This window comes from Acinonyx jubatus, chromosome C1, assembly GCF_027475565.1.
Source record: "Acinonyx jubatus isolate Ajub_Pintada_27869175 chromosome C1, VMU_Ajub_asm_v1.0, whole genome shotgun sequence".
NCBI lineage: Eukaryota > Metazoa > Chordata > Mammalia > Carnivora > Felidae > Acinonyx > Acinonyx jubatus.
This window is the reverse complement of record NC_069381.1, coordinates 103,018,955-103,035,872: the sequence shown is the minus strand read 5'-3', so window position 1 is coordinate 103,035,872 and position 16,918 is coordinate 103,018,955. Positions and strand designations below refer to the sequence as shown.

Here is a 16,918-nt window from a genome sequence, read left to right as displayed (position 1 = left end):
CCCCTCTCCGTGGTTGTTTTGACAAGTGACTGCTTCTTAATGACCTTGCCACCTGGGCTAGGGAGGGTTGGGGAATCCAGGTGACCCCCAAAGTCAGGGACTTTGATTGGGGGTAGGGGCTTCTGGACCCTCCTATAATCCAGGGCAGAGTGAGTCCTCCTGAAGGGAAGCATCTGCTCAGGAGCCCCTCCCCCCCTTCTGCAGGAAAATCTCCCTGGCACATTTTTCCGGTCAGGTGGAGCCGGCCAACCTTAAAGGGCCTTGTAACCCGGAGTCTTGTCTCCTATAACCTCCACCTCTCCAAGCCCCATCTCTCTCCCACAGGCTTAGCCACCCTGTGCTGCTTTGGGGGCTAAAAATAGCACCACTTCCTCACCAACTCAAAGAATTTGTCTTCTTTCTCTCCCTTCTGACCTCCTGGCTCATTGGCCCTGGGGGAGCTGGCTGTTAAGACATCCTATCCTGCTGTGGCTCTGGGAGCCTTATCTACCCTCCATGCACCTCTCAGGGGTAAACAGTGTTGATAAACACAGGACGTGGTTCCTGATGGGTCTATTTGTCTCCTTCAGGATTTGGGGAGCCGGGGGGGGGGGGGGGATCCTAGATGGGAAGGAAAGAAGAGGAAAGCAAATGGCCATGCAGTGGGGGGATTCCACTTTCCTCTCTTGCATGGGGGTGGGTTTGGGCCTTGAACCATAAAGAAAAGAAGGTGACACAGGGGTCACTGGTTTTGGTCATTGTGGTCCACTGCTTACATCTGGCCTGAGGGGCTAAGGCTATGCTTGCCAGTGCTTCTCTCTGAGCCATGTAGCATTACTTATCCCCTTCTACCAGGGCTACCCTGTGTGCGTGTGACATTTAATGAAGGCCCTGGATGGGTGGGAACAGGAGGCAGGATATTTTTAGGGGAATGATCTCTGATCAGAATCTAGTCCTACTTCTTCTGCTTCTCTGAATGAAGGGGTGGGGGGTGTTCTATGTTTCCCTCTGGAGGATGTCTTTTTTGGGGGGGAGGCCCAAGGCCCCCTTCATTCTATACTGGCCTCCTACGCAGTGCGGTATTTGTGGACTCCTTTTTCCTTGACTCCTGGAGGAGGAGCAGAAAGGATTAAGGGGGATTAGGAAAGAAGGCCCTGGAGAAAGGAGGTGTAGCTATAGACCTTAGCCCCCAATGCTGAAAAAGTATGTATTTGATCAGCCATTTCTGTTCCTGCCCCCACCAGGGAAGGGGCTCATGGATGATGTCCTGAAGGAAGGTGGCAGGAGCCAGACATCACCTCTTCTCCATGACCTCAGGTTCCAGGTTTCCCTTTTTTTGAGTCTTTCCTTCTTTGTCTGGAGGGAGACAATGTGGGCCCATCTGCTGGAACTAATTTGAACACAGAGAGGTCTTGGGACTCTGTTTTGGGAGGATACTGGACAACAGCATCCAAGTATGACCCCTACTCTTCCCTTGCTGCTTCCTGTTTCTTTCACATTTTTTTTCAGTCTAATAGGAAGGAAGGAAACTAATTTATAGAATATCTACTGTGAGGTTGGATTCTCTTGTGGACTCAGAAAACTAAAGATTATTACCCCCAGTTTAAATATAAGGACACTGAAGTTGAGGGAAATTAAATAATTTGCCCAAGAGCAGTTAGCAAGTAAGTGACAGAGCTGGGATTTTAACTTAGGTCACCTGTCATGTGCTTTGCACTGAACCAGCTTTCCCTTGTCAGTATCCCTTTCTGCTCCTTATCCTCATAAGCATCCAGACGTGGCTTTTGTTCTGGGGTCTTGTGAGGGAGTAGAGGGGATCGCACTGTATTATTATCATCACAAAGAGCAATAACCAACATTTCTTAATCGCTTTTTATGTGCTAGGTACTATGGTAAGGAGTTATACACATTATGTCATTTAATCCTTACTTTCCCCTTCTTAAATAAGAGGAAACTGAGGCCTGGCTGTATGGGGAGATGGCCGAAGTCACTTAGCTAGTAAGTGCTGAAGCAAGAAGTCAAACCTAAGTCTGTCTGACCCTGGAAGGGAATTTTCACCCACTGAGAAAACCCTTCCTTGTGGGAACCTGAGGGGAGGACCCCGAGAGCCCCATTTGAGATGCCATCAGTGGATTGAAGTCACAGGCTGGAGGACTTGATTCTCCTTTTACACATTCTCCCCCCAGCTCTTCCCCCAATAAGCAAGCCAGACCAGACTAAAACAGAGAATTATGGTTTCTCATATTTCCTGTTTTGTTCTTTGCAGTTTGGTGGTAAAGCAAGGGGTCTGATCTTGATGTGGGGCAGGGGATCAGAAGGAGGGCTCTAGATAGGTGACCGTGACTCTGGAGCATATCTCATAGGCCTGATCTCCAAGGTTAAAGTGAGGGGATTTATACTGAATGATCCACAGCTGGCCCAGGTAGGCATCCCTTTTTAACTGTGTGCAGGCTTGAAGCAAGGAGACCATCCGTATCACATGGTCTTGGTTGGGGCTCTGTATTGGCTTTCTTTACCATTTTAGGCCTCACCACCTCCTTTCCCCCCCCCCCCCCTTATATTTTCTAGATCTCAAGAGGCTTCTTGAAGAGAAGTAGGCGGCCTTTCCTGAGTTATCCTGGCTCCCCATCTTAGCTTGCACAACCTAGCTCCCCCTCCCCTTCCCATTCTGCTGTTCCCCTTTTCCCTTCCCCATGTATCCAACTGAACTGGCCAGAACTCCTCTCCCTCCTTTCCCTTCCTACACACTCACTGGCCAGGTCCTATTTGCTCCTATTCTGTGCCCAGAGATACTTGAATCCACTTCATCTGAGTAACTGGGGGAAGGAATCTTTCTGACTTCACAAGTCCTTGAGCAGGGAGTGGAGGAGTCTAGTGAAGCATTCCCAAAGACCCATCATGGAAGAAGGCTTCAGAGACCGGGCAGCTTTCATCCGTGGGGCCAAAGACATTGCCAAGGAAGTCAAGAAGCATGCGGCCAAGAAGGTGGTAAAGGGCCTGGACAGAGTCCAGGACGAATATTCCCGCAGATCCTACTCCCGCTTTGAGGAGGAGGAGGATGATGATGACTACCCTGCCCCTGCTGATGGCTATTACCGTGGGGAAGGGGCCCAGGATGAGGAAGAAGGTGGTGCATCTAGTGATGCTACTGAAGGCCACGACGAGGATGACGAGATCTATGAGGGGGAGTATCAGGGCATCCCCAGGGCAGAGTCTGGGGGCAAAGGCGAGCGGATGGCTGATGGGGCTCCCCTGGCTGGAGTAAGGGGGGGCTTGGGCGATGGGGAGGGCCCCCCTGGTGGCCGGGGGGAGGCACAGCGGCGGAAAGAACGGGAAGAACTGGCTCAGCAGTATGAAGCCATCCTACGGGAGTGTGGCCATGGCCGCTTCCAGTGGACACTCTATTTCGTGCTTGGTCTGGCACTGATGGCTGATGGTGTCGAGGTCTTTGTGGTGGGCTTTGTGCTGCCTAGCGCCGAGAAAGACATGTGCCTGTCGGACTCCAACAAAGGCATGCTAGGTAAGACACACTGGGGGCCCTCCAGCCCTGTCCTGCCCCAAACTCTAGAAAAACCTCTGCTCCTGAGAACCCGTCCTTACCGCTCCCTAGGACCCCGATCCCAAAATGTCCCCAGAGGGCGTGGAGTTCCTCTGCATGCTCATCCCTCACAAACCCTCCTCTTGGGGTTGGGTCACAGTGAGGTTGTTTGTGCGAGAGGGGCTTGGGGAAGGGCAGCTGGGCTGGGGCTTGGGGCAGTGGCTGGGTGGTGGTCTGCTTAGTTAGTTCTGCAGGAGGTGGCCGTGGTGGGATGGGCCCCTGTTGGGTGTTTCTTCAGAGACTTCCCTTCTGTCATCTTGTTCCTTTTCCCTGATCAGGGAAACAAGAAGTCAGTGTCCAAACTCCCTAGTTTAAACGAGGAGTCAGTTTAGTAGGGTGGGGATCGGGGAGGAAGCCCAGGTCTGCCTTCAGCCAGAGAAATTGGCCATGCTTGCTCTTGGCAAGCCTTGGGAGTGTTCAAGGGCCAGTGAGTGGTCTCTAATGGCTCTTCCTGATGTGGACCCTGGGGGAGGAAACCGCCTGGACTCACCCACAAAAGGTCTCTTGGTCTTGCACTGCTCCCAAGTTGCCATGAGATGTTGGGGAGATCCCCACTCCTTGGGGCTTGGCTGAAGCATGGGTAAAATGCAGAGTTTGGAGTAGATTGATTTTTAGAGTTATTCCAACTCTGAATGTAGGAAGGAAATAAGGAACAGAAGAGTTTTAGGACCAGAAGCATTGGAGCTGGGGGAGTAAAGCACGGGTTCTGTGGGGGGGATTTTGTAAGGGGGGGGGCTGAAGAAATGGAGGTGCTTTCCTAGGGACACAGGAGATCTCTCCTGCTGCTTTCAGGACGTCAAGGCAGGGAGGGAGAGGGGACCCTGGGAAGGTCTGGGAATTTGGGTAGATCCATTACTCCTTCTAGGCAAGCCAGAGATGGGGGTGTGTTGTGTGTGTGTGAGAGAGACAGAGACAGAGAGACAGAGACACAATGAGAGATGAGAGCAAGCAAGAGAGCAGGAAGAAGAGAAAGAATTCTGGGGGTCTCCCATGTCTGCATTCCTGCCTTTGAATCTCTGGTCTGCAGAGATGACATTCCGTGAGCAAAGACAGAACTCTCACTTGCTCTCATCTCTGGGTAGACTTACCTATCCTAGAAATCTTCCAGCTCCTCAATCCATTCTGCTGCAGCTCTAGCTCATTTAATGCTCAAAAAGTGAGCGAACTGAGGCGTGTCTGCTCATACCTCTGCTGTCTCTGTTTCCCTCCCTGCAGGCCTTATAGTCTACCTGGGCATGATGGTGGGAGCCTTTCTCTGGGGAGGTCTGGCTGATCGGCTGGGTCGGAGGCAATGTCTGCTCATCTCGCTCTCAGTCAACAGCGTCTTCGCCTTTTTCTCATCTTTCGTCCAGGGTTATGGCACTTTCCTCTTCTGCCGCCTCCTTTCTGGGGTTGGGTGAGTGGCCACCTCCTAAGCCCCTGGAGGCAGTCCTGAGGGAGGACTGTGCCTTTGTCGCCGTTATGTTTCCAGAACCCAGCACAGTGCCAGGCACACCAGATGCATCTCAAATATGTATGAATTGAATGAATGAACTCCTTTCTCCTACCGTCTTTAGGCCAGCTTCCCCCTGTCCTGGACCCACCTACCGCCTGCCCAGAGCACCATTCCATGTCTCGTCCACTCCTGAGTCCTCCACCCCACCCTCCAGTTCCATTCTGAGCCTGGCTCCATGACGAGAGGCCTGGTGGGTCTCAGCTGTACCCCTGGGTGCCTGTGAACCCCGGAGTTATCCCCTTCCGAGTCTCCATCTTTTCTGCATTTGACAGCAGACCTTTCTGTTAACACCCACAGCTGCCAGAAATGTGACGCGTTGACCCACCACACTCCCACACTCCCTGAGCCGTCTGCGTGCATTCTTTGCCCTGTCTGCAAGCTCTTTTCTGGCCTGCTCCCGCATCCCTGCCCTCGGACTCCTCTTTGCCTAGCTTTTTCCTGTGGGGATTTTCCCTCTTTTCTGTAATCATCTTCTGTCTCTTGCAACTCAGTAGCCATCTTCAAGGTTCAATGTTTGTTCCTTCCCTTCCTCTCAGACCTCCCTGCCTGTTCCCCAGGGTCCTGAGGATGGGTGCATAACAGCTGGTGGTGAGGGAGTGTATAGGGTACTATGTGAGAAGTCTCTTTAACAAGGTGTGGAAGATGAAAGGCACTTGGGGATCCAGAGCACTGGGGCAGGGGATCGGAAATAGGGCCATTTTCTAATGCTGAATTCTCACAATGCTCCCCAGGATTGGAGGGTCCATCCCCATTGTCTTCTCTTATTTCTCGGAGTTTCTGGCCCAGGAGAAACGTGGGGAGCATTTGAGCTGGCTCTGCATGTTTTGGATGATTGGTGGAGTATATGCAGCTGCTATGGCCTGGGCCATCATCCCCCACTACGGTAGGCAGTCTCCGGGGAATGCACCCCAGCCTCTCTCCCTCTTCTCCTGTGTGCCCTGTGGTGGGAGCCCCCAGCCTCTGGCCTTTCTGATGCTGTGACTGTCCCTGCCAGGGTGGAGCTTTCAGATGGGGTCCGCTTACCAGTTCCACAGCTGGAGGGTTTTTGTCCTCGTCTGCGCCTTCCCTTCTGTGTTTGCCATCGGAGCTCTGACCACACAGCCTGAGAGCCCCCGCTTCTTCCTGGAGGTGAATGGGGCCAGGGCTAGGCTGGGGGAGGGGCAGCAGGGGGCTCTGTGCTCAAACACTCATGGTGGGTTTGGTTTGTGGGACCCTCACAGGGCCCATACTCCTGGAGACTTTATCTTGCTTCCTTTTTCTTACATTGTATCTCCAGAGGGGCTCTGTGGGTGGAGAAACCAGGGTACCTGCCCAACCATGGGTGGTTTAAGATGTTGCAGGTGGGCGCTCTGCCCCTGACTTTATCACTCAAGAGAAGTTCCCACCCTGTGCTTCTTCCCCCTCCAAGTAGATCTTGGTCCAGAAGCTTAGGATGCTGTCCCTCCACTGACAACCTCCCTGCCCCTTGCCAGCAATTCCCTTGTCTTCAGTTTTCTCTTTCCATTGTTCCAGGGGATCCCTAGGACCTGTAGTTGTAGCTGTCTCCTGGACTCCCCCTACGCTTGCTCAAGTCTTATTACATTTTGCTGTACCCCTGCTTGGGGCTCTTTAATTGTGGGTGATGTACACACCCACAGGTCAGAGGTAGGGGTGGGAGATTTTTTGTGTCCTGTGACTACAGAAGCCACACTGGAGGAAGGGGGTCTATTACCCTGGGTCAGGGAGGAGCTAACCTGGAGGTGGGAATTGTGTCTGTGGCTCTAGAACGGGAAGCATGATGAGGCCTGGATGGTGCTGAAGCAGGTTCATGACACCAACATGCGAGCCAAGGGACATCCTGAGCGAGTCTTCTCAGTAAGCCAGAGCCCCTCCCCTCAACCTCCAAGGTCCTCAAGCCCCAGCCCCACCCAGCCCCTCTCTGGATACCACCCCATGCTTCCCTAGACATCTCCCACCACATTCTCCCTCAATGTCCTCTCTCAGAGTATCGCATCCACCCCCTGCTGCCATTTTGCTACTGTTTTGAAACTGAAGCCCCTGGATGGGGTTGGGAAATAGACTATGTGACTGCTAACCGCTTCTCTTGACCCCAGGTAACTCACATTAAGACAATTCATCAGGAGGATGAGTTGATTGAAATCCAGTCAGACACAGGGACCTGGTACCAGCGCTGGGGGGTCCGGGCCCTGAGCCTGGGAGGGCAGGTAATGAAGGACGGTGTGGTGAAGAGAGGGAAGGGAGTGGGAGAGGCGGAGACAAAGGCCTGTTTGTGGGGTGAACTGAAGGGAAGGGGGACGGGAAAAAGTGGGGGACCTGGGGTGGGAGTGTTAGAAGTCAGTACAGCTGCTATCTGACTTTGTTTTGTTCCACCTAGGTTTGGGGGAATTTCCTCTCCTGTTTTGGTCCAGAATATCGACGCATCACTCTGATGATGATGGGTGTGTGGTTCACCATGTCATTCAGGTGAGGAGGTGTGTGGGGGCAGTGGGGATCTAAGTCCTGAGGGATGAACGGAGGTTAGACAGTCTGGGGTGGGGTGGTGGCAGGGAGACTGTTAGGCCAATGGAGGAGCAAATGGCTGGGAGATGAGAGTACAGTGGGTGGGCAGAAGAACCTGAAGTCCCTGAGACCAACAGCAATCAATGAAGGGAGGAGTGCTGAGGGATGAGACTGGAGAGGCAAGCAAGGTCCTGACTCTCCACCCCCTCATTCTGGACCCTCTGGTTCTAATCGTGAGCCCATCTGATTCCATCGTGCTTGACTCTTCAGCTACTATGGCCTGACTGTCTGGTTTCCTGACATGATCCGCCACCTCCAGGCGGTGGACTACGAAGCCCGCACCAAACTGTTCTCTGGGGAGCATGTAGAGCATGTGACCTTTAACTTCACTCTGGAGAATCAGATCCACAGAGGGGGACAGTACTTCAATGACAAGTAAGTGGGGACGCTTACATTTCACTTCTTCCCTGTTCCTTCTTCCCCTTGTCTCTTGCATGGGTCTGGGAGTTTGGAGACAGGGTCTTTGGGAGTAAATACCTGTGGTTTCTCCTCAATTCCAAGGGAGTGAGTCTTAGAGGAGGGTATGAGGGTAAGGGGGAAGTGTTTCTCATCATCCTGGCCTTACAGGTTCATTGGGCTACGTCTGAAGTCAGTGTCCTTTGAGGATTCCCTATTTGAGGAGTGTTATTTTGAGGATGTCACTTCGAGCAACACATTTTTCCGCAACTGCACATTCATCAACACTGTGTTCTATAATACTGGTAAGATGCCTTGGCTGGTGCCTGTCGGACCAAAGGGTTGAGTGGACCTTGAAGAGGGGAGAAGGAACGTTCCTCACTCCCTAGTTCAGGGTTCACAAACTGAGCTCTCTGGGGCCCTGTAGGAAGGTGGTGTGGGGGCCTATTATCTACCACCAATAATTCCAAAAACTGAACGGACACTGAACATTTTTCTGTAATAGTTTTAAGAATATCTGGCAAAAACATCAAGTTTCTTTACCTTTGAGCTGGAATTAAAGCAAATCTGCATTGTTATCAGCGTACTTTTGAAGCGGGCAAAACTCATTCAAACAGGGCCTTAAGGGAAAAACAACAACAAAAAAAGGAATATTTTCTGGGTAAAAGGTTGCGAATCATTACATTAGTCTGGTTTTTTAAAACAGTGATTCTCAAACTACATGCACATGAAATGCTACTTTGCCAGCTAGACTGAGGTTCCCACCCCTAATGGAGCACTGGGTGAGTTTTTCCCAACTTGCAGGGAAAAATAATGGAAAGGGCTTTTAATGATTTTTAATATTTTGCTTGGTAATTTTTCCTAAACCCATGGCACTGCTACTGCTTATAGTCAGCTAGGGCAGACCAAAAGAATGAATAAGAAGCAAAGATTATTAACGAGAAAACTTGGAAACAGCCAGTCCCACTGTTTCATTTCATAGACTATGGTCATTTTCTGCTGTAAAGATTTCTAGTTCCTATGGTGATATTATTTGATGTTTTACAATGAAGGCCCTGAGCAGTTTTGAGAGCCCCTTCCCCCCCCCACCCCCGCAACTAACCCCACAAAGGCAGAGTCCTGAGCCATAAGCAGTAGCAACTTCCCCCTCCCTCTCACATTTGCCATGACTGCCTTCCTGTCTTGGTTTTTGCCCGCAGACCTGTTTGAGTACAAGTTCGTGAACAGCCGTCTGGTGAACAGCACGTTCCTGCACAATAAGGAGGGCTGCCCACTAGACGTGACAGGGACTGGTGAAGGCGCCTACATGGTGTACTTTGTCAGTTTCCTGGGGACGCTGGCTGTACTTCCTGGGAATATTGTGTCTGCCCTGCTCATGGACAAGATTGGCAGGCTCCGAATGCTTGGTAAGGGGGTGGGTGGGTGGTGGTGTGTCAGAACTGATAAGGGGGCTGGGGAGCAGGGTGAGGCTGTCAACAGGCTTCTTACCTTATTCTGAAGGAATAGCTTAGCTAGAGAAGGTTCTCGCTCTCATGCCTTCTGCTTAGGTCTTGGCTGCAAGATGGGTGGGGCCTAACCTGGAAGTCTCTCTGGGGGAAAAAGGAGGTAGACAGATTAGCAAGTGCACCGGCTTTGAGGTTATGGGTGTTGAATCTCAGCTCCACCACTTAACCTTGGCCAAGTTACTTTATGAGCCCAGCTGTGACATCTGCAAAACGGGGGTGATGATAGTACCTACCCCATTGGGTTGATGTATTAGATCAATGCATATAAAGCATCAAGCTGCTTGACCCATAGCTGTCATCGAAGAAATGGTTGTTACTGATATTATCAATAAAAATATAATTATAAGGAAGGATAGGGATGGGTGAAGCGCCTTCCTTTTGAGTACTCTGGGAAAAAGATCTCATCTTGGGCTTCCCTCAAACCTAGTTTGAGGGCACAGGGTGGGTTGTGGATGAGCATCACTTGGCCAGGTTCATGCCACTCCCTCATTTCCTGGCTCTAGCTGGCTCCAGCGTGATGTCCTGTGTCTCCTGCTTCTTCCTGTCTTTTGGGAACAGCGAGTCAGCCATGATCGCTCTGCTCTGCCTTTTTGGGGGGGTCAGCATTGCATCCTGGAACGCGCTGGACGTGTTGACTGTTGAACTCTACCCCTCGGACAAGAGGTAGTTGGAGTGTCGTGGGGGCAGGGCAGCCGGTTTAGGGTCTACACGGCGGCGGCGGGAAAGTGGGGTGAGGAGGCGGCTGAATGGGAAATCATCCGTAGGGTTAACAGGATATACTTTCCCATTGAGTTTCTGCTCTAAGAGCTGGTAGCTTTTGTATTCACTCCTTGCAGCCTGAACTATTAACCTAATTTTTTGGTCTTCTTTTCCCTTTGCCTCCCAATCTGTATTCCCTGATGTACATGCCTCACCTCTCTGATCTTTCCATCCTTCATCTCCCTTTTGCACACTGCCTGCCATCTCTCCTTCACTTTCCCACCTACTCACCTGTCCCCTGCAAACCCTCCTATGCCTCTTCCTTTGTCTCCCCTTTGCACTGCACTGGGGGTCTCCTGAGCAGGACCACAGCCTTCGGCTTCCTGAATGCCCTCTGTAAGCTGGCAGCTGTGCTGGGGATCAGCATCTTCACATCCTTTGTGGGAATCACCAAGGCTGCCCCCATCCTGTTTGCCTCAGCTGCCCTTGCCCTCGGTAGTTCTCTGGCCCTGAAGCTGCCTGAGACCCGGGGGCAGGTGCTGCAGTGAGAGGGCCTCAGGGCCTTTGAGGGTGGCAGGCACACTGTGAGACCAACAGCTCCTCCTTTTCCCTCCCTGCCCTGCCATCCTGGCCCCAGAGTCCCCACTCCCCACGCCCCTGTGTTCAGTGTCTTAGCCATGTGTGTGTGCGTATGCATGTGTGTGACCCCGTGGGCAGGGATACAGGGAAGGCTCCTTCATCCCAGTTTTGGGATGCAGCTCTACTCCCCACCCCTTGACGTGCACACCCTTCTCCCCCAGTGTTAGTGAGGGGCCCTAGCTCTTCCTGGCTCCAGGGGCTCCAGCACAGGCTTCTTGCCCTCCCCCTCATTCCCTCTGCCTAGGCCCTGGTGAAACCATGGGCATGTGGTTATGCTGGGAGCTGGGGCTTGGTGTAGTCCATGGACCAAAAGAACTTAAGAGTCAGAAAGGCCGCAGGTGCCCTCTCACACCTGTTGGATGCTGGGGGAGTAGCAATAAACCTCAGCCCCCCGGCCTCCACTTTCCCCTCAATTTGGGCTATAAGTAAGAAGCCTGAATTTTATTAAATTAGCTTTCTGATTCTTATTTATTTATATATTAAGTTCTGAGGCAGCTCAGCAGGACTGTGTGTGTGAATGCATGTGTAACACTTATGTACGTGTGTGTATGTGCCGTGGGGCGGGGTGTCACCATACTGTCCTAAGATACAGCCAAGGATAATCTCGGTGGACACACACACTACTCTGCCTCCCACAGTACCTCCCCTAATCTTATTTTTGTGCCAGGCCTGGGAGGGAGGTGCCCCAGGCCAGGCTAGGATAAGAGTCCCACAGTCTAGAGAGACCTGAGGGCACCTGACAAGGTCCAAATCCTCCCCTCCCTCAAGAAGCACAGGCCTCTGGAGTGAGAGGCTCCACCCACTATAGCACAGACAGGGACAGCACAGCTGCCCTCCCACCCCCAACCTGTCCCCTCACACGCAGGGTAGCAGGGGAGGGAAAGAAACCAGGCATATGGTCAAACCAGCAGATCAAAAAGCACAAGGAGCTGGGGCAGGGGCAGGAGGCAGGGGCCCTCCCAGGGACTCCTCTGAAGGGGGAAGAAGGTTAGACAATAAGCCAGGGACCCCTAATGTGGGACCAGAAGCCTCAGTTTCCCTGTCTCACCCTTTCTACAAGATACCCCCTGTAGGTTAAGCTGCCCTTGCCCCACCCCACTCTGTGTGGCTGCTTTCTTTGGTGCCCTCCTGCCCTCCACTGTAGCTGTGATGTGTTGTAGTTTTTAGCTGTTTGTAAAACGTTAAAAAAAAAAAAAAAGTGAAAAGGAAAAAAAGTGAAAACAACAACGAAAAATCCAAATTCATCTTCCTCATGCTGCGTCTGGTGCCCCCACCCTATAGTCACTCCCCCACATTTTGTAACACTGACCCAGGTGGGGACTGTTTAACTCTTTGGTGTCTGTGCTCAAAGGACTGCCTTCTCCAGTGCCCAGTGTATGAGTGTGTACCCCCTTTCCTCACCCTTCATTTGCTGGACGCAGCCTTCTCCCTTCTACCCTCTGGAGGGACCCATCCATCTCTCCTGCTCTCCTGGGACACCCCAAACCCAACTCTGTTGATGTGAAAAATGAAATGAAAAATATTGATGAAAAATAAAAAGGAAATAAATCCTTAAGATCCAAAATGGCTACATCTCCTTCTTTGCCACTCCACCTACATCCTCTGCCTGCTTGGAAGGAAAGGTGGTGAGATGGAAATGCCATTCCTCTCTCCCCAAACTGAAAGCCAGCATAATATGATGCACCATATTTATTTCCTCAATTGGCCACTTTATCCTGACCTTTTCACTTCTACAGATGGAGGGTCTTCTCAGTCTCTGGGATTTGAAAACTTGGAGTAATGTCCTGCAACTCGATAGCAAAAACAACTAATAACCTGATTTTAAAAGGGGGCTAAAGACTTGAATAGACATTTCTCCAAAGAAGAACACAAGTAGCCAACAGGTATATGGAAAAATGCTCAACACCACTAACCATCAGGGAAACGCAAATCAAAACCACAATGAGACACTTCACACCTGTTAGGATGGCTATTACCAAAAACTATCCCCCCCCCCCAAAAAAAACCCCAAACACAACAAAATACTAAAGGTGTTAGTGAAGATGTGGAGAAACTGGAACACTAGTACACAGGGGGAACGCAACATGATGCAGCTGCTATGCGAAAGAATATGGAGGTTACTCAAAAAATTAAAAATAGAACTACCATATGATCCAACAATCCCACTTCTGGGTATTTATCAAAAGAACTAAAATCAGGGGTGCCTGGGTGGCTCAGTCGGTTAAGCGTCAGACTTCGGCTCAGGTCATGATCTCATGGTTTGTGAGTTTGAGCCCTGCGTCAGGCTCTGAGCGATCAGCACAGAGACTGCTTTGGATTCTATGTCTCCCTCTCTCTCTGCCCCTCCCCTGCTCGCGTTCTCTCTCTCTCAAAAATAACATAAAAAAAACCCCTGAAATCAGGATCTTGGCAACATTAGTACTCCCACGTTCACTGCAGCAGTATTCACAATAGCTAAGACACGGAAATAACCTAAATGTTCATCGGCAGATGAACTGAAAATGAAAATGTGGTATATGTACACAATGGAAAGCCATTCAGCTTTTAAAAAGGAAATTCTGCAATATGTGATAATATGAACCAATCACGAGGATATTAAGTCACATAAGCCAGTCGCAGAAAGTCAAATACCAAATAATTCTATTAGTTAGCTGAAAATAGTCAAATTCATAGAATCAAAGAGTAGAATGATGGTTGCCAGGAGCAGGGAAGAGAAGGAAATGGGGAGTTACTAATCAAAGAGCATGAAGTTTCAGTTAAGCAAGATGAATAAGCCCTATAGATGTGTATGACTGTACCTATAGTCAATGATAATGAATTGTATTCTTAAAAATCTGTTGAGAGTAGACTTTATGTTGTGTTACCACCATAATAAAACAGAATTTACAAAAATAAAATTAAAAAAACCCTAAATCAAAACAAAAATTTATGAGCGTTTCTTGAGGATAGAGCCAGCTTTCCTCCAAATCCTCTTGTGTGTCTTTTAAAGATAGATTCCAGATTCCATTCTTGCGGAATCAGAATTCCCCCTCCCCTTTTTTTAAAGAGAGGGAACCTAGAATCCACATTTGAAACAAGCTCCCATGGGAAGTCTTATGTTAGGCTATCTGGAAATCACTGCCTAGGTGTTACCCTTGACTCTCCCTCACGTTTTTTTTTCTTTAATGTTTATTTATTTTTGAGAGACAGACGTGAGCAGGCAAGGGGCAGAGAGAGAGGGAGACACAGAATCTGAAGCAGGCTCCAGGCTCTGAGCTGTCAGTACACAGCCCTATGTGGGGCTCAAACTCACAAACCACGAGATCATGACCTTAGCTGAAGTTGGACACTCAACTGACTGAGCCACCCAGGAGCCCCTCATATTTCTGTTCTAATCAAGACATTTTCTGACTTTTTATGGTAGCTCTCAAAACTTCTTCCTTTCCATTCCTACAGCTGACCTTGAAGTCAGGGTCCCATTTTCACTCTTGGTTGCTCTCTATGCTTCCAATCTCCTATGCCAACCTCCTTACACATCACTGCCAGAAGGATTTACCCCAGAATGCTCTTTGGCATGTCCTTCCTCAAAACTCTTCAATGACTTCCTATTGTCCAACCAGATGCAGTCGAAACTGTAGCTCAAAATGGTCATGATGTATGTTAATCTTTTTCTTTAGTGTCTAGATTCTCTTGCCACATTAAGGTCATCAAGGTACTTATCTAGACATCACTTGAGCTCCCCTCAGAAATAGGACTTTAGAAGGCTTGTAAGAAAAAGGGCTATACAAAGTTTTCTCCATCTTCTATACTCATATTCCATGTTATCTTTTCACTGCCTTAGTGTGTTTTCACTTGTCTTGTAAGGATTTTTCTGTTTTCTTTTTTAAAGTTTATTTATTTTGAGATAGAGCACAAGCAGGTGAGGGGCAGAGAGGAGAGACAGAATCCCAAGCAGGCTCTGCACCATTAGCACGGAGGCCTACGCAGGGCTCGAACCCACAAACCGTGAGATCACGACCTGAGCCAAGATCAAGAGTCAGGTGCTTAACCAACTGAGCACCCAGGCACGCCTCATAAAGGATATTTCTGAGAAACAAATGCAAATCCTTTTGGAAATGGGTAGGCTGATAGAAAACTAAACATTCTCCCAGTAGGAAATTCAAATATACTTATAACTCCTGCCTCGTCCAATCGGTGGCTGCAGTTTCCATGCTTTTGCTTGAGCTCTTCCCCCTCCTTATAACATCCTTCCTCTCTTTTCTGGTTTAATTCTGTGCTTTCCTTTAAAGATCCAATTAGGTCACTCCCCACAATGAAGCCCTTCTTGCCTACTCTAGGCTACAGGTATCTTTTCCCAAGAACATCTGTAGCACTCATTCAACAGGCCATTATCAACACAAAGCAGTGTATCTCCTATGATAATTTATCTTTTAATGTACAGGATTATTTCCAACTCATCAGGTCTGGTGATTCCTTAGTCACAATTTAACATAAAACGACTAGGCAGCTTTTCCTAAATAGTCCAGGGCAAGGGCAGTGGTGAGTGATTCTCTTTCCTTGGATAAGCTTTGATCTGAAATGAGTTGCTATCTCCAGAGGATATATATGTACGTGCTGGCTGAATGGGGTCCAAGGATCCTTGTCCCTTACAAACACCAGACCGTATTGAAGGGAAGAAAGCCCGCAGTTTATTCCCAAACCATTAGGATCCTAGTCTTCCCTCTCTGGGGGCTCAGGGGGTTCCGCGAGTTTTCTTGCTCCCACCCAGGCAAGGGGGGCTTGCGTCCAGTTGTGGGTTCTCCTTCCACTGGGCGGGGGTCCGTGCCTGTATGGCCAATGCGTGGACCGGCCCAGCCAGCTCCTCAGACAGCGCAGCGTGGACCAGCCGATGCCGTTGCAAGGGGCTCAGTCCCTCAAAGCGAGAGCTCACCACCGCCACGCGGAAATGTGTCTCGCTGCCCGGTGGGACCGCATGGCCGCCGCTCTCGTTGCGCAGCTCCAGCACCTCGGGGTTCAGGGCCTGCTCTAACTTCGTGCGAATGGCTGTCTCGACGGGACCGACAGTCCCCAACCCAGCGCTGCTCCGGGACAGACAGACACGACCGGCCATCGCGAACAGGCGCCCGACCAGCTGCACACTCAGCATCCGCTAACGCAGAGACAAGGCCCAGAGCAGTGAAGGTCTGGGCCTTCCACCTGGTGAGAGCCCCGTCTCCCACCTCCAGCCGCCCACGTCCACACCCGGCTCCCGCAGGGTGCCCGCCTCGACTCCAGACACCGCCCCTTTCCTCCGGGTGACGCGGGGGGGCGGTGGGGGTAGGGTTGGCCTCCAGCCGCGGACAGCAGAGGAGCGACGGGGGGCAGGGGTTGGAAAGGGCCTCCGAGAGGCACGTTTAGCAGGAGTGGGCTGGGGGCTGCAAAGGTAGGCTATGTGCAACTCCGGGTTGTGGTTGAGCCACTGTCCCCTTTGAACCCCAGGCTGGGCCTTTTCTACCTTCCACTCAGCCTTGGCTACCGCAGTCGTCGCTCAGAAACCCGACTCCTGAAGTTCTCGGCGAAATGCGGACCCCGCGTCTTGAGGCACGCTGGGAAATGGAGTTCTGACTACGCGATAGTAGCCTGGGCAGACGCCACGTGATGCCCCGAGGTCTCACGGGAATTGTAGTCTGTGATTTTTTTTTTTCCCCCCAACTTGTGGTTTTAGGTTTTGAAGCAGAATGATGCAAAAAACAAACAAACAAAACAAAACAAAACAAAAAACCACCGCCGGGAATTCCTGCGCAGTTGGGACTGCTGTTATTTGTTGCATTTTATTGTCATCTAGCTGAATTCCTTTATTTTATATAAGAGAAAATGGAAGCCCATTTCATTTACTGAATACATAAGTACTGAGCGCAGACCAGTCCTGAATAAAGCAGGCCCTGTCTCAAGGAGGGTACAGAACCCTGAAGATGAGCAAGTAAGCAGGCAATTACAATACCGTGTGCTAAGTGCTATGATGGGACTGGGAGAACAGGATTCCAAGGAGTCATGTCTCCCAGACTTGGGGGTGCAGAGAAAACTTCAGAG

At 50.5% G+C, this 16,918-nt stretch overlaps 2 protein-coding genes and 1 long non-coding RNA gene across 3 annotated transcripts; 1 reads left to right on the top strand and 2 right to left on the bottom strand.

Moving 5' to 3' along the window:
* Nucleotides 1-962: 962 nt before the first annotated feature.
* LOC128313982 (uncharacterized) lies at nucleotides 963-7,843 on the bottom strand. Its single transcript, XR_008295235.1, has 2 exons — nucleotides 7,175-7,843; nucleotides 963-6,194 (listed from the first exon to the last, which is right to left on the bottom strand). It is a non-coding gene; the product is annotated as an uncharacterized LOC128313982 (long non-coding RNA).
* SV2A (synaptic vesicle glycoprotein 2A) lies at nucleotides 2,878-12,434 on the top strand. Its single transcript, XM_027056300.2, has 12 exons — nucleotides 2,878-3,499; nucleotides 4,793-4,973; nucleotides 5,804-5,955; nucleotides 6,067-6,200; nucleotides 6,837-6,926; nucleotides 7,166-7,276; nucleotides 7,447-7,535; nucleotides 7,842-8,006; nucleotides 8,199-8,332; nucleotides 9,227-9,433; nucleotides 10,036-10,195; nucleotides 10,596-12,434. Exons 1-12 carry the CDS (start codon nucleotides 2,878-2,880, stop codon nucleotides 10,777-10,779), a joined length of 2,229 nt encoding a protein of 742 aa, XP_026912101.1. The 3' UTR covers nucleotides 10,780-12,434.
* A 3,080-nt stretch (nucleotides 12,435-15,514) lies between these two features.
* On the bottom strand, nucleotides 15,515-16,483 carry BOLA1 (bolA family member 1). The gene is made up of 2 exons (XM_015084852.3): nucleotides 16,344-16,483; nucleotides 15,515-15,998 (listed from the first exon to the last, which is right to left on the bottom strand). Exon 2 carries the CDS (start codon nucleotides 15,993-15,995, stop codon nucleotides 15,582-15,584), a length of 414 nt encoding a protein of 137 aa, XP_014940338.2. The 5' UTR covers nucleotides 15,996-15,998; nucleotides 16,344-16,483; the 3' UTR covers nucleotides 15,515-15,581.
* Between the last annotated feature and the right edge of the window lie 435 nt (nucleotides 16,484-16,918).